This window comes from Macaca nemestrina, chromosome 20 (assembly GCF_043159975.1).
Source record: "Macaca nemestrina isolate mMacNem1 chromosome 20, mMacNem.hap1, whole genome shotgun sequence".
Classification (NCBI taxonomy): Eukaryota; Metazoa; Chordata; class Mammalia; order Primates; family Cercopithecidae; genus Macaca; species Macaca nemestrina.
The window spans coordinates 45,360,921-45,375,045 of record NC_092144.1 but is presented as its reverse complement, the minus strand read 5'-3'; the positions used below and the strand labels follow the sequence as shown (position 1 = coordinate 45,375,045).

The 14,125-nt window shown below is 54.7% G+C and overlaps 2 protein-coding genes across 10 annotated transcripts; both read left to right on the top strand.

Annotated features, from left to right (window-relative positions):
• The first annotated feature begins 229 nt into the window (after positions 1 to 229).
• LOC105495486 (alkB homolog 6) lies at positions 230 to 5,745 on the top strand. 7 transcript variants are annotated; one of them, XM_024797182.2, is made up of 8 exons: positions 305 to 337; positions 947 to 998; positions 1,090 to 1,168; positions 1,424 to 1,492; positions 3,373 to 3,433; positions 3,791 to 3,942; positions 4,177 to 4,293; positions 5,310 to 5,745. In XM_024797182.2, exons 3-8 carry the CDS (start codon positions 1,115 to 1,117, stop codon positions 5,571 to 5,573), a joined length of 717 nt encoding a protein of 238 aa, XP_024652950.1. In that variant the 5' UTR covers positions 305 to 337; positions 947 to 998; positions 1,090 to 1,114; the 3' UTR covers positions 5,574 to 5,745. The 7 variants fall into 7 exon arrangements, with proteins under 7 accessions (XP_011763412.1, XP_011763415.1, XP_070942498.1 ...); XM_011765110.2 differs by lacking the exon at positions 947 to 998 and having other exon boundaries at positions 230 to 337; XM_011765113.2 differs by lacking the exon at positions 947 to 998 and having other exon boundaries at positions 230 to 337; positions 4,215 to 4,293; positions 5,310 to 5,447.
• Positions 5,746 to 5,957: 212 nt separating this feature from the next.
• On the top strand, positions 5,958 to 12,395 carry LOC105495487 (spectrin repeat containing nuclear envelope family member 4). Of its 3 annotated transcripts, XM_011765117.2 has the most exons (8): positions 5,958 to 6,296; positions 6,520 to 6,670; positions 7,626 to 7,769; positions 7,941 to 8,135; positions 8,214 to 8,462; positions 9,765 to 9,869; positions 11,811 to 11,869; positions 11,962 to 12,392. In XM_011765117.2, the coding sequence occupies exons 1-8, from the start codon at positions 6,169 to 6,171 to the stop codon at positions 12,143 to 12,145; spliced, it is 1,215 nt and encodes a 404-aa protein (XP_011763419.2). In that variant the 5' UTR covers positions 5,958 to 6,168; the 3' UTR covers positions 12,146 to 12,392. The 3 variants fall into 3 exon arrangements, with proteins under 3 accessions (XP_011763419.2, XP_011763418.2, XP_011763417.2); XM_011765116.2 differs by having other exon boundaries at positions 7,941 to 8,462; positions 9,792 to 9,869; positions 11,962 to 12,395; XM_011765115.3 differs by having other exon boundaries at positions 7,941 to 8,462; positions 11,962 to 12,393.
• The last annotated feature ends 1,730 nt before the right edge of the window (positions 12,396 to 14,125 follow it).

The window sequence follows — 14,125 nt, the reverse complement described above, 5'->3', positions numbered from 1 at the left end:
TGTCACGGCTGCAGCCCCCGTCCCGCCCATCCGGGTCCACTCGGCCGATGGCCCGGTTCGGTTCTTAAGTTCTGATTGGCCAGTGCCAGACGACGATGCCCCGCCCACGCCCTCCTGCCAATGGCTCAGAGACAAGGAGGCGCGGCCTATCCCTGGGAGAGGATGAAGTGGGAGGGAGAATACTGAGTAAGAGCGCCGATTGGGTGGAAGGCGGGCCCTTGAGGCCTCTGGGAGCTCCCATTGGCCTGCGAGCTCAGCGTCTGTAATGTGGGGCGGAAATGGCTGGGAGGGGGATGGGGATGTTGAATTTGGAAATTGGAGGGGACGCTGGTGGACGGTCAGTTTTGGGGAGTGCTGGGGGTGGAGATGGGTGTCAAGAGGGCTGAAAGTGGGGATCCGGGGGAGCCCAGAGTAGGAGTCCGAGGAGGCTCAGAGCTTGGAGTCCTAAAAGGCTCGGAGTCGGGGGTCTGAAGGATTCAGGGAGGGAAGAAGGTTTGGGAGTCAGCCTCAGAGCTAAAGATCCCAGGGTGCTGGAGTGAAGGGGCACTTAGGAAGGGAAATCCGAGGGGCGTCCAAATGGGAGGATCCGAGGAGGCTGAGGGTGGACATGTCTGAGGAGGCTCAGATTGGGGTTACAGGGGTGCACAGAATGGGATTCGGTGGGGGGCGGGGGTCGCTGAGTGTTGATAGCCGGGCTCACAGTTGCAGGTCTGAAGCGAGGTCTTAAGGTGTTTAAAGGGGTTCTGGGGTGCAACCCTGGGGGCTATATGTAGAGCTTTTGAGAAAGGCTCCCTGTGTGTGGGGCCAGACGATGTTCTCTGTGGGAGGATTGAGAGGTCATATGTGTAGTTTGATGGGCCCTTAGTAAACAGAGTAATGGGGGATTATTCTTGGGGTTCATTGTTTCCGGGCATGGAGCCTAGGGGCTCTCTGTGTGGCTTGTAAGATGCTGAAGACTCAGCTTTTAGAGACCAAGTGAGTTTCAGAAGAGGGCTGAGGTGAGGCCTGGCCTGTGATGGCGTGGAAGGCTGCGTTGTGGTGTTAGGGTGGGAGGCCTAGTGACTTCAGCGTGTCCTCCCCTCCCTACAGGATTAGGTGCAAGGAGTTGGTGGTGATGGAGGAGCAGGACGCCAGAGTCCCGGCCCTGGAACCATTCAGAGTGGAGCAGGTTGTCAGAACTCGGGGTGCAGAGGGTGAAGGAGGCAGGCTGACTCCTGAGTTCTTGGGTTGGGACTGCCCCCTTCCTCCAAATTCATTCTTACTGTCAGAGTCCATTCTGGAATGGCACTGGTCCCTTGACTTCAGACCCTGACCTGTCTGAGGACATCCTGAGCCTGTCTCCAGGCATAGGGGTTGCTCTGTGATGATATGTCCTCTGTGTGGGTTGAAGGGCCACATCTTCAAGGAGGTCTGTCTATCCTAGGCACCACCTGTAATCTACTATGTCCCAGACTTCATCTCCAAAGAAGAGGAGGAGTATTTGCTTCGACAGGTGACCTCAGTGCCCTTCTGGTCTGTTTCCCCACTCTTCCCATATTCCTCCCCAATGCCCATCCTCTGTATGAAAGCCCACAAGGCTGCAGTGAAGACCCTGACAAAAGGAACAAGGAAGTTACAGAGCTCATACTGCCTCTACTGAGATAGCCCAATCCTGCTAGCTTAGAGAATAGGGGGTTATAAACATAGGCTGAGATAGCCCAGTTCAGATCATTGAGATTGGGGAGTAAATAATTTAGTGTTCAGATTTCTGTGCGGAGATAGCCCAGTAAACTCTTTCCTGTGCTAAAATAGCTCAGCATAGACCCAGAGCCTTAGGAATAAGGTTACCAAACACAGACCATCTATGCTGAGATGGCCCAGTCTGCATTCCGTTCTTAACGTTTGGGGAAAGAAGAATTTACAAAGCTCAGAGTCCCTGCCCTTTGCAGCCCCAGAGCCTAAGTTACAAAACACAGATCTTCCCTGTGTTGGAGTAACCCACTGATCTTGAGTCCAGGAAAAAAATTAGCTACAGAACACAGACTTCTTTTGCTGAGATAGCCCATTCCAGACCTTTGCGTTCTTGGCATTGAAAAATCTACATATTATAGAATTCCTGGGCTGAAATAGCCCAGTACAGCTCCATAACCATGAAGGGAATGAGTAGATTATCAACTAGAGCATAGACTTGTTGGACTGAGATAGCCCATTCTAGACCATTAGGATCTTGGCAGTGGAAGATTTTCAAAGTACTTTCTTTGCTGTGCTGAGATAGCCCAGCTTTGCATATTCCCTTCCCCAGGCAATAGGAACAAGGAGGGTGCAGAACTCAAACTGTCCTCAGAGAGCCCAGGAATCAGGAATTTTTGTTTGTTTGTTTTTTGAGACAATCTTGCTCTGTCGCCCAGGCTGGACTGCAGTGGTGTGATCTCAGTTCACTGTAGCCTCCACCTCCTGGGTTCAGCCAATTCTTGTGTCTCAGTCTCCTGAGTAGCTTGGATTGCAGACGTGTGTCACCATACTGCCTCCCAGGTTCAAGCAATTCTCCTGCCTCAGCCTCCCAAGTAGCTGGGATTACAGGTGCGTGCCACCATGCCCAGCTAAATTTTGTATTTTTTTTTTTTTTTGAGACGGAGTCTTGCTCCGTCGCCCAGGCTGGAGTGCAGTGGCGCGATCTGGGCTCACTGCAAGCTCTGCCTCCCGGGTTCACGCCATTCTCCTGCCTCAGCCTCCCGAGTAGCTGGGACTACAGGCGCCCGCCACCTCGCCCGGCTAGTTTTTTGTATTCTTTTTAGTAGAGACGGGGTTTCACTGTGTTAGCCAGGAAGGTCTCGATCTCCTGACCTCGTGATCCGCCCATCTCGGCCTCCCAAAGTGCTGGGATTACAGGCTTGAGCCACCGCGCCCAGCCTAAATTTTGTATTTTTAGTAGAGACGGGGTTTCCCCATGTTGGCCAGGCTAGTCTCGAACTCCTGACCTCAAGTGATCTGCCCGTCTCGGCCTCCCAAAGTGCTGGGATTACAGGCGTGAGCCACCGGGTTTGGCATGGAATCAGGAAATTAGAATGCAGACTATTGGCTGGGCTGAAAAAGCCCTATCCAGCCCCAGCACTCTTGAGTAGATTGTGAGACCCACAACTCTCAGACCATGGTTGTGCAGCCCTGATTGCTACATCCTGGTAGACATGGATGGGCTTTGAGGCCAAAGGCATTCCCAGGAAAGAAGGCAAATCACAAAATCCTAGGAACCCACTGCCCCAGGAAATGGTCCCACAGACACTGAGATGACCCATTTCCACCCCAGAGGTAAAGGCCCTTATGTTGACTGACCTAGGTGGGAGAATCATAGAGGGGTGATCCTGAGAAAGGAGTGACCCCCTTCCCACCTCCTAGGTTTTTAATGCCCCAAAGCCAAAGTGGACCCAGCTCTCTGGGAGAAAGTTACAGAACTGGGGTAAGTATCCCTGGCTTGGGGCATGAGTGATTCTGGGATGTAGGCTGGGGCAGGGGACTCAGGTCCAATAGACTTAAGACATCAGAGGGTCCCTGACAGCTCAAGGAGCCCCAAGAGCCAGGAGGATTTTAAAGGGGTCAGTGGAGGTCCTGAGGGATTAGCGATTTCTGATGAGTTGGGAGTATCTGAAAGGGGCCCGTGGTCTGGAGAAGTGAGTAAACCTCTGAAGGACCCAGTGGCTATCTCCAAAGGGTCAGGGGTCCCTGAGGGGATCAGGGTGCTTCCAGCCATTGTGGAATCCCTAATGGGGGATCTGTTGCTATGGGGGAGCCCTCAGGACCCCATTGCCTTCCCCAGGTGGGCTTCCCCATCCCCGGGGGATGGTTCCTGAGCGGCTGCCCCCATGGCTCCAGCGCTACGTGGACAAAGTGTCTGACCTCAGCCTCTTTGGAGGCCTCCCAGCTAACCATGTCCTTGTGAACCAGTATCTGCCTGGGGAGGGCATCATGGTAACCACACACCCTCAGCCCGTGTCCCCCCACTCAGACATCTGAGCCATGCTGGGGCAGAGGACCCTGTACCCACCCTCACTCATTAGGCAGCCACATCTCCCAAGCAGGCATTCACCTGCCTGTCCCTGGCTTGGGAGGGACAAGCCCTCGTGGGGCTTGGGAGCCCCGCGTTGACCCAGAGGGTGGGGGTTGTGGACTCCTGCCCTGCCAGCCCTGGTGCCCACTCCCCAGCCCCACGAGGACGGACCACTGTACTACCCGACCGTCAGCACCATCAGCCTGGGCTCCCACACTGTGCTGGACTTCTACGAGCCGCGGCGGCCGGAGGATGATGACCCTACAGAAGAGGTGGGCCCCCAGACACTGCCCCAACCGCTTGTAGGCACTTCAAGAACTAAATTCCAAGATGACCTGGTCCCACGTGCCTTTGGGGTACTCCTGGCATTCTCCCAGATACCTTCCCTTGTACCCTCATGGGGTGTACCCTCATGGGGTATACCCACTTCCTCCCAGACACCCAGCCCATCTGCTTACAGGGTGCCCTACGTGCCATGATTTCCACAGGCTCCCCGATGCCCCCACCTGCTGAGTGGATGCCCCTGACTCCCTAGCAGACACTGATATCCTCAGATACCCCACCGCCATTAACTCAGGGGGGCCTCACCTCCTCCCAGATGCCCTATCTGCCCCTGCTTAGGGTGCCCCAGATGTCCTGCTACTCTAGGAATGTGATTTGGAGTGCAGGACACCCCCAGATTCTCCTTGGCCCCTGACACATGATTTCTCTGAGTGATACATTTCTAGCACCCCAGTGTTCACAGAAACACCCCTGAACACCCTGACCCACTCCTTCTTGGGGCTTGCCCTCAAGCCCTGCATGCTCCTGGATGCTCTGATACTCCCTCAGCTGTGCAGTTGTCCTCTCATGTCCTGATATCCTTGGGGACCCCCACTGCCTCTAACCTCTGCCTCACTCTGCCTCACCTGGTTCTGGCTTCAGCCATGCTCTCTCAGCCCAGCTCTGCCTGCATTTCCTGGGGACTGCTGATTTCTGGGTCCCAGCCCCAGCCCCAGCCCCTTGGAGATCCCAGCTGCAGCTCCCACGGTCCGCTGACCCTTTGACGCCCCCATCTGCCGCCTAGATCCTGCCCCCTCCCGAGGGACTGCAGAGCCCTCGCCCTCCCTTCCTGGCAGCCCCAGCCCAGGCCCCAGCAATTTTCACTCCTGAACCACCAAAGCCTCCATCATTGTGAGCGCACTTGCTCTTCAGCCTTTGCTGGGGACTCGCTGACCCCCGGAGCCTGCCGACCTCTCGCCCACCCCCCGACTTCTTGAGCCCCGCTGACCCTCAACCCACCCTGCAGCCTCGGCCTCCGCCCCGGCCCACCACCTCGCTACTGCTGGAACCGCGCAGCCTGCTGGTGCTCCGCGGCCCCGCCTACACGCGCCTCCTCCACGGCATCGCCGCCGCCCGCGAAGACGCGCTGGACGCCGCCTCCCTGCCGCCCAACGCGGCCGCCTGCCCGTCGGCGCGGCCCGGAGCCTGCCTGGTGCGCGGCACCCGGGTCTCGCTGACCATCCGCCGCGTGCCCCGCGTGCTGCGCGCCGGCCTTCTGTTGGGCAAGTGACCGCCAGGGCCGGGACCCCTCGGATTCCCGGGTTCCTGCCCTCTTGGGGCTGCTGTGACTGCGACCTTGGAACCGTGGGCAGAGGGGGCTCCCCTGGTTTATTTATTTTCCCAGTAATTTTGTGTGAGCTACAGAAGACCCCATACCAAATAAACAAAAAATCTTTCCTTGGTCTTAGATTTTTATTTTTTAGGGAGCCAGATGCTTGGGTTCCTGAGGGGCGCGGCATCTAGGGTCTTAAACGAATGGGGTAGGCCCTAGAGGTCAGATGTCTGGGGCAGAATCCATGGCTCTTGAGGAGGTGGGGGAAGGGTTCTATCTGGAACCCTCTTGGATGGCCTGAAGTGATGCTGGGAGATTTAGCTACTGGCCTGCTAGGGAGGAAGGAGTTAAGTGGCTCTTCTGTCACCTGAGCTGGGCATCAAATGGCCGTGTCCAGGTTCCTCTTGGAAGGGGTGGAGCCAGACCTGTCCTGGGCCTCTCCTGCAGCCTCAGGCCCCTGTGACTACAGCGTAGGAGCTCTGGGACACCCTTGTCTAGGGAAGAGGTCTTACTGGCTGCCCTCACCTGACTTTGTGTCCCCAGGCCCCCAGCCATGGCCCTGTCCCTGCCTCTGGGCCCTAGACTTGGCTCAGAGCCCTTCAACCACCCCCCGGGAGCACCTAGGGAGCCGGACATTGTTGAATGCACCGTCTGCCCCGCATCCGGAGAGGAGGGCACGAGGTGGGGGCCTGGGCTTTGGAAGCTTATTTCCAAGAGGGTAGGCGTGGTGGCAGGGGCCATATGAGGGTAGGAGGTGCCATGGCTGTGATCACCTGGGGACACAGGAGAGGCCGCCGGGGTTGGGGTGAGGGTAGGCTGAAAAGTGAGGTGTTGGGGTTGGGGTGAGGGTAGGCTGAAAAGTGACGTGTTGAGACTCACCCAGTCACCGCCCCCTGCCTCCTAGCCCAGAGCAGGCCCAGACCCTGAGGCAGGACTCCTTGGACCCTCCTGAGCACTTCCAGGGTGGGCCAGGGGGCAATGAGCCTGCTGCTCAGCCCCCAAGATGGTCAACACCCTCTTCCTACAAGGACCCAGCTGGGGGCAAACACTGTGAGGTGAGCTGAGGTGACCCAGACCCCTTATGCCAGCCCTACCTCCTCTCTGTCCTCCGGAGTCTGGCCTCCACAGTGAGGACTGGGTGATGATTCTGGAAAGGTGTTGGGTGTCTGTAGGGGGAGGGACCCTCTGGAAAAGTGTTTCAATATCTGACCAACCAGGGAGACGTATTTTCTTTTTTTTTTTTTCTTTTTTGAGATGGAGCCTCTCTGTTGCCTAGGCTGGAATGCAGTGGTGAGATCTCTGCTCACTGCAACCTCCGCCTCCCAGGTCCCACTGATTCTTCTGCCTCAGCCACCCAAGTAGCTGGGATTACAGGCGCATGCCACCGCACCTGGCTAATTTTTTGTATTTTTAGTAGAGATGGGGTTTCAACTTGTCGGCCAGGCTAGTCTCAAACTCCCGACCTCAGGTGATCTGCCCGCCTCAGCCTCCCAAAGTGCTGGGATTACAGGCGTGAGCCATCGTGCCCAGCCATATTTCTTTTTTATTAAAAAAAGAAAAAAAAAATAGAGACGATGTCTCACCATGTTGCCCAGGCTGGTCTTGAACTCCTGATCCTCCGGCCTCGGCCTCCCAAAATGCTGGGGTTATAGGTGTGAACCACTGCACCTGGCTGAGAAGCATTTCATCATTGCACCTGATGTAGCCCCATTCTTCCGAGAATGGGTACCCCGGGGGGGTACCCAGCCCCGCTCCCTGTCCAGAGCCCCCGGGCCTCAAACATCCAAGTTTCCAGGAGCTATAAAACCTGGAGACCTTGAACTAGATGTCTCTCCTCAGGCCTGGCACCACTGGGAAGGCCCCCCAGTGGGAGCGACCCTGGTGCAGACAGACCTGGAGATGGACTGCCGCAGAGAAGTTTCCAGAAGCTTACAGAACGGGGTGGGGATGGGAGCAGGGGTGATATCTTGATTGGCCCACTGGTCCTGACCTGGCTCCTGTGTTCCCCAGCACCCCATCTCTGGCCTGGAGGTACTAGAGGCTGAGCAGGACAGCCTGCACCTGTGCCTGCTGGGGCTGGGCCGCCGGCTGCAGGACCTGGAGCAAGGCCCGGGGCGCTGGGCATTGGCCCAGAGTGGGATGGTGCAGCTGCAGGTAGGCAGGAGAGGCCAGGATGTGGGGGTGTGCAGGGCCCCAGCAGTGGGTGCCAGCTTTCCGGGATGGGAAATGGGTTGAGTGCATGTTCCAGGCCTGTGCGGAGGGGGTAACTCTAGGTTTTGGGTCTCTGGTGTGTGTGTGGGATGATGTCCAACCATGTGTCCTCAGGCCCTCCAGGCGGACCTACGAGGGGCAGCTGAGCGCGTGGAGGCGCTGCTAGCGTTTGGTGAGGGGCTGGCACAGCGGAGTGAGCCCAGGGCCTGGGCAGCCCTGGAGCAGATCCTGCGGGCCCTGGGAGCTTACCGAGACTCCATCTTCCAGCGGCTCTGGCAGCTGCAGGCCCAGCTGGTCAGCTACAGCCTGGTAGGGCCCATCCTGATACCCCTCACCCAAACCAGGCCCCAACCTCATAGCCTCCATGACCTCTGTCCTTTGACCCAGGTGTTCGAGGAGGCCAACACGCTGGACCAGGACTTGGAATTCGAGGGAGACTTGGACTGGCCAGCACGTGGTGGGGTCTGGGGGCCCTGGGCACCCAGTAGCCTCCCCACTTCCGCAGAGTTGGAGTGGGATCCGGCGGGGGACATTGGGGGTCTTGGGCCCTTGGGACAAAAGACAGCCTGGACACTAGGAGTGCCCTGTGAGCTGTGTGGCCACAGGGGCCCCCAGGGCAGGGGACAAGTCCTCGAGGTGAGAGCAGAACCCCTCGAGGGACCTCCTGCCAGGCACCCTGGGGACATCTCTGTGCACCTTCTAGCAGGGTCCTGCCCTTCCAAGGAGGTGTCAGTGACTCTGTCTCCCCCTTCATCTCTGTCTCTCAGTGTCTCCTTCTATCTCACTGTTTCGCTCTCTCTTGTCTCTTTCTACATCCTGAAGCCCGATCTCAAATTCACTCCTGAGGCCCCCAGATGATGCCCCATTCACCTCCTGACTGTCCCAGTCTCTCCTGGTGCTGCCTGTTCAGGGAGGCCTGCCCTGACCTCCAAACATGAGCACTCCTAGTTTCTTACTTTATTTCCTAACAGCACTCACCACAGCTTGACTTTGTATATTTACTTATTTTTAAAAATTTTTATTTATTTTTTGAGACAGAGTCTCACTCTATTGCCCAGGCTGGAGTATAGTGGTGTGATCTTGGCTTGCTGCAACCTCTGCTTCCCAGGTTCAAGCGATTCTCCTACCTTGGCCTCCCCAGTAGCTGGGATTACAGGTGTGCACCACCATTCCTGGCTAATTTTTGTATTTTTAGTAGAGATGGCGTTTCATCATGTTGGCCAGGCTGGTCTTGAACTCCTGACCTCAGGTGATCCACCCGCCTCGGCCTCCCAAAGTGCTAGGATTACAGACATGAACCACCGCACCAGGCCGCAGTTACTTATTACGTTTTTTTTTTTTTTTTTTTGAGACGAAGTCTCACTCTTTCGCCCAGGCTGGAGTGCAGTGGCCGGATCTCAGCTCACTGCAAGCTCCGCCTCCCAGGTTTACACCATTCTCCTGCCTCAGCCTCGCGAGTAGCTGGGACTACAGGCGCCCGCCACCTCGCCCAGCTAGTTTTTTGTATTTTTTAGTAGAGACGGGGTTTCACCGTGTTAGCCAGGATGGTCTCCATCTCCTGACCTCATGGTCCGCCCGTCTCGGCCTCCCAAAGTGCTGGGATTACAGGCTTGAGCCACCGCGCCTGGCCTACTTATTAATTTATGGTCTGTCTCTCTCCTGTCAAATATAAGCTCCACGGAGGCCAGGAATTTGCCTATTTCCATCCCCACTGTGTCCTCAGCTCCTAGAACAGTTCCTGGCTTGTAATAGAAACTCATTACATATTTATTGAATGAATGAATAAATAATGTCTCTCCTCTCTTGGTTTCTTTGGCTCTGCCCATGTCTGTCTGTCTGTCCTGTGAGATCTCTCTGTTCCCCCAGAATCTTATCTCTATGACACCTCCTATCCTGGCCCTCCCCCAACCACATTTCTGTTTGTTGCTGGTTCTCCAGGAACCACACACCTCTCACTCCCGACAGGACATGCTGGAGTCTGGCCTCAGCTACCGGAAACACTTAGCAGGTCACCAAAGACGCTCCCTGCTCCGGAAGCCTCAGGTGAGCCAGTTCTCAAACAGGTGTAGCACTCAGGAATCTTTTTTTTTTTTTTTTGAGACGGAGTCTCGCTCTGTGCCCAGGCTAGAGTGCAGTGGCCGGATCTCAGCTCACTGCAAGCTCCGCCTCCCGGGTTCACGCCATTCTCCTGCCTCAGCCTCCCGAGTAGCTGGGACTACCGGCACCCGCCACCACGCCCGGCTCATTTTTTGTGTTTTTAGTAGAGACGAGGTTTCACCGTGTTAGCCAGGATGGTCTCGATCTCCTGACCTCGTGATCCGCCCATCTCGGCCTCCCAAAGTGCTGGGATACAGGCTTGGGCCACCGCGCCCGGCCAGCACTCAGGAATCTTGATGGCGAGTGACAGAAACCCAAGAAATGAAAAGGCACAAAAAAGGGAACCTATTTAAAAAAAAAAAAAATGTAACGGAAAGGTCCAGGCACTGTTGAATTCAGAGCCTGAAATAACACCAGGGCCAGGCTGGGCACAGTGGCTCACACTTGTAATTCCAGCACTTTGGGAGGCCGAGGCAGGCGGATCACCTGAGGTCTGGAGTTTGAGACCAGCCTGGCCAACGTGGTGAAACCCCGTGTTTACTGAAACTATAAAAATTAGCCGAGCATGATGGCACATGCCTGTAATCCCAGCTACTCGGGAGGCTGAGGCAGGAGAATCACTTGAGCCCGGGAGGCAGAGGTTGTGGTGAGCTGAGATCACACCACTGCACTCCAGTCTGGGCGACATAGTGAGACCTTATCTCAATAAATAAATAAATAAATAAAAATTAAAAAAGAACACCAAGGCTCAGTCCCTCCCTTTCTTGGGCTCTAAGTCCCCAAGGTGGCTTCCTTCTCAGCAAAATGGGTGCGCCAGTGGCTACACGGTCACTCCCACTGGTTTACCCACCCCAGGGGAGGGAGCATGCCTCTGACCCTACTGACAGCTGCCAAAGTCCCAGGGCTGACTCCCACTCACCAGCTGAGGTCATGGGCTGCACCTTGAATAAACCAGAGTGCTCGGATTGGCCAGGTCTGGGTCACACCAATCATGGAAGTTGGGCAGGTGGGTGTCAGCTTCACCTGAACCTGAAGGTCTGGGAGTGGAAGGCGTGACAGCCTCCCACCTCCAATTGAGGCACTGTTACCAGAAAAAGAGGGATTGTGCTGGATGAAGGACAGACACAACCAGACATCCACTACGCTTGGAGATATTCCAAGTCCATGTGGGGTCCTGGGGATGAGGAGCTGCCAGGAAAGGAGGAGAAATAAGACCAGCCCTGTAGGTCTACAGTAGTAGGGTAAAGGTGACACGAAGTGTCACTTCTGGCTGGGCACTGTGGCTCACACCTGTGATCCCAACACTTTGGGAGGTCAAGGCAGGAGGCTTGCTTGAGGCCACATAGTGAGAACCGCCCCCACCCCTCATCTCTACAAATCATTAAACAAAAGTAAATGGTTGTAGTGGCATGTGCCTGTGGTCCCAGCTATTAGGGAGGCTGAGGTAAGAGGATCACCTGAGCCCAGAAGGCTGGGGCTGCCATGAGTCGTGATTGTGAAACCGCACTCCAGCCCAGGTGACTGAGCGAGACCCTGTCTCAAAAAATAATGTGTCAGCCAGGCGTGGTGGTTCATGCCTGTAATCCTAGCACTTTGGGAGGCCGAGGCAGGCGGATCACTTGAGGTCAGGAGTTTGAGACCAGCCTGGCCAACATGGTGAAACCCCATCTCTACTAAAAACACAAAAATGAGCCGGGAGTGGTGCCACCTGTAGTCCCAGCTACTCAGGAGGCTGAGGCAGGAGAATCGCTTGAACCCGGGAGGCGGAAGTTGCAGTGAGCTGAGATTGAGCCATTGAACTCCAGCATGGGTGACAAGAGACTCCGTCTCAAAATAAATAAAGTGTCATTTCTATCCACTCTGCTGCTGGCTGCTCTCCCTCCTTAGGACAAGAAGAGGCAAGCATCTCCCCATCTCCAGGACATGAGGCTGGAGGGGAATCCCGGGTGAGGTGCCTGAGAGATGGGACTAGGGTGTGGGGGACGGAGCTCCTAGCGGCAGCCCACCTGTATGTTTAACACTGCATTTCCCTTCACAGGGCCCCCGATCCTGCATCCAGGCGTCCCCTGACCTTCCTGCTTATCCTCTTCCTCCTCTTCCTCCTCCTGGTAGGTGCCATGTTTCTCCTGCCTGTGTCAGGAGGCCCCTGCTGCTCTAACGCCCGAATACCCAGGACACCCTACCTGGTGCTCAGCTATGTCAATGGTCTTCCCCCAGTCTGATGTGTGTAATAAATGGTCACTGTCAAAGGATGTGTGAGGATACTAGGTGCCTGCGTACCCGGAATCTAGGATGTGGTCTGGATATGTCTGGATGGACCCTTTTGCCTTGAGGACAGAACACACAGAACCGCATCAGCCCATCTTGGGTGGGGCTGCTCCAGACTCTGACACAGTCAAGTACCAGTTCTTAATTCAGGCGTGGCAGGGGACTCTGGACGTGAGCTCAGGAAGGGAGAAAGCCAATACTGGGTGAGTTACTAGTTGCTGCTCTGGGCACCTGCGGTGTCATCCCATTGCTGGTTGCACCCTAGGGACAAAGAAGTTGTGGCTTTTTTTTTTTTTTTTTTTTTGAGATAAGAGTTTCACTCTTGCCTAGGCTGGAGTGCAATGGTACAATTTCAGTTCACTGCAAACTCCGCCGCCAGGATTCAAGTGATTCTCCTGCCTTAGACTCCAGAGTAGCTGAGATTATAGGCATGTGCCACCACATCAGGCTAGTTTTTTTTTTTTTTTTTTTGAGAGAGGGTCTCGCTCTGTCACCCAGACTTAAGTGCAAAGGCATGATGTCGGCTCATTGCAACCTCTGCCTCCTGGGTTCAAGAGATTCTCTGGCCTCACCCTCCCAAGTAGCTGGTACTACAGGCATGTGCCACCACACCTGGCTAATGTTTGTATTTTTACAAATCCTTTGAACCTGGGAGGCGGAGCTTGCAGTGAGCCGAAATCGTGTCACTGCACTCCAGCCTGGGTGACAGAGCAAGACTCTGTCTCAAAATAAATAAATTAAAAAAAAAAAAAAAAAAAGCAAGTAACTTCATTTGGAGAGACAGCAAACCAAGAAGATGGCAGACTAGTGTCCTAAAGAACCATCTCAAGTTAGTATAAGTTTTAGGTTTCTTTTTATGCTAGAGAAGGGTGTTGAGGTTAGGTGACCAATGACTGTAGACATCTGGATGCCAGCAAGAGTCCAGAAGAAAACTTCTTTGACTATGTAGGTCAGGTCACCATATTCTTGTAAATCTCTAGTATAACATTGTTACTTGTGTGTACAGTTTCCTGATCTCCTGGTGGTGTGGTTAGTTTTGGGAAAAGGACAGTTATTTTTTTAAAGTTGAGCTATAAACTAAATTCCTCCTATAATTAACTGGTCTACACACAAAGCTAAGCAGAAGCTTTTAACCTAAAGGATGTTACTGCAGGGCGTCAGAGGCAAAATGCAGTCAGTCATGCTAAGCCTCCCACCACTGTGACACACACACCCCATCAATTTAGCAGCCAACAGTAGAGTCATTGTTCTTCTGTAGTTCCAACCAAAGTCCCAAGGCTGGCTCCTCTGGCTTCTGTCACATGCTCTACCTTTGCTGGGGGCTGCAGTCAGCCCCACCTAAACCATGTGGACTGAAAATGGCAGAAGGGTGGGTCTCCAAAGAGTATCAAGTTGTTGCTACTAGAAGAGGGGAACAGACACTGATGGGGTGGGGGAAGCTGCAGATTCTGGGAGAGACTCCAGGTTCAGGGAAAAGTCACCATGCAAACCAGATTTGTCCTGTTTCAAAGGCCAGGTTGAGACTCTGGCATCAACCAAAGAGGAGGCATGGTCCCCCTGAGATCACCAGCAAATAGGGGGAGCAGTCTTGGCAATATTGCCCCAATAGGCCCGGTAATGGAGCACATCTGTGTCATTCGTTCATTTAACAAATATTAACTGTCTGCTATGAGTCAGGTCCTGGTCAAGGAGCAGAGACAAGACAGTGAACAAGACGGTGCCTCTGGTGCCTCTGAAGCTAGCTGACATTCTACTTGGGGAAATTGACAATAACTAAAAGAAATAAGTGAAATATGTAGTGGTCACAGGGTGGTAAGTGATGAGGAGAAAAATAAAGTGAGCAAGAGGCGGGGGGGCACAACTGAAACAATGTGGTTGAAGAAGGCATCAGGGAGTCAGTAGAATGGAGCCACTATGTTAAAATTTCGCCATGA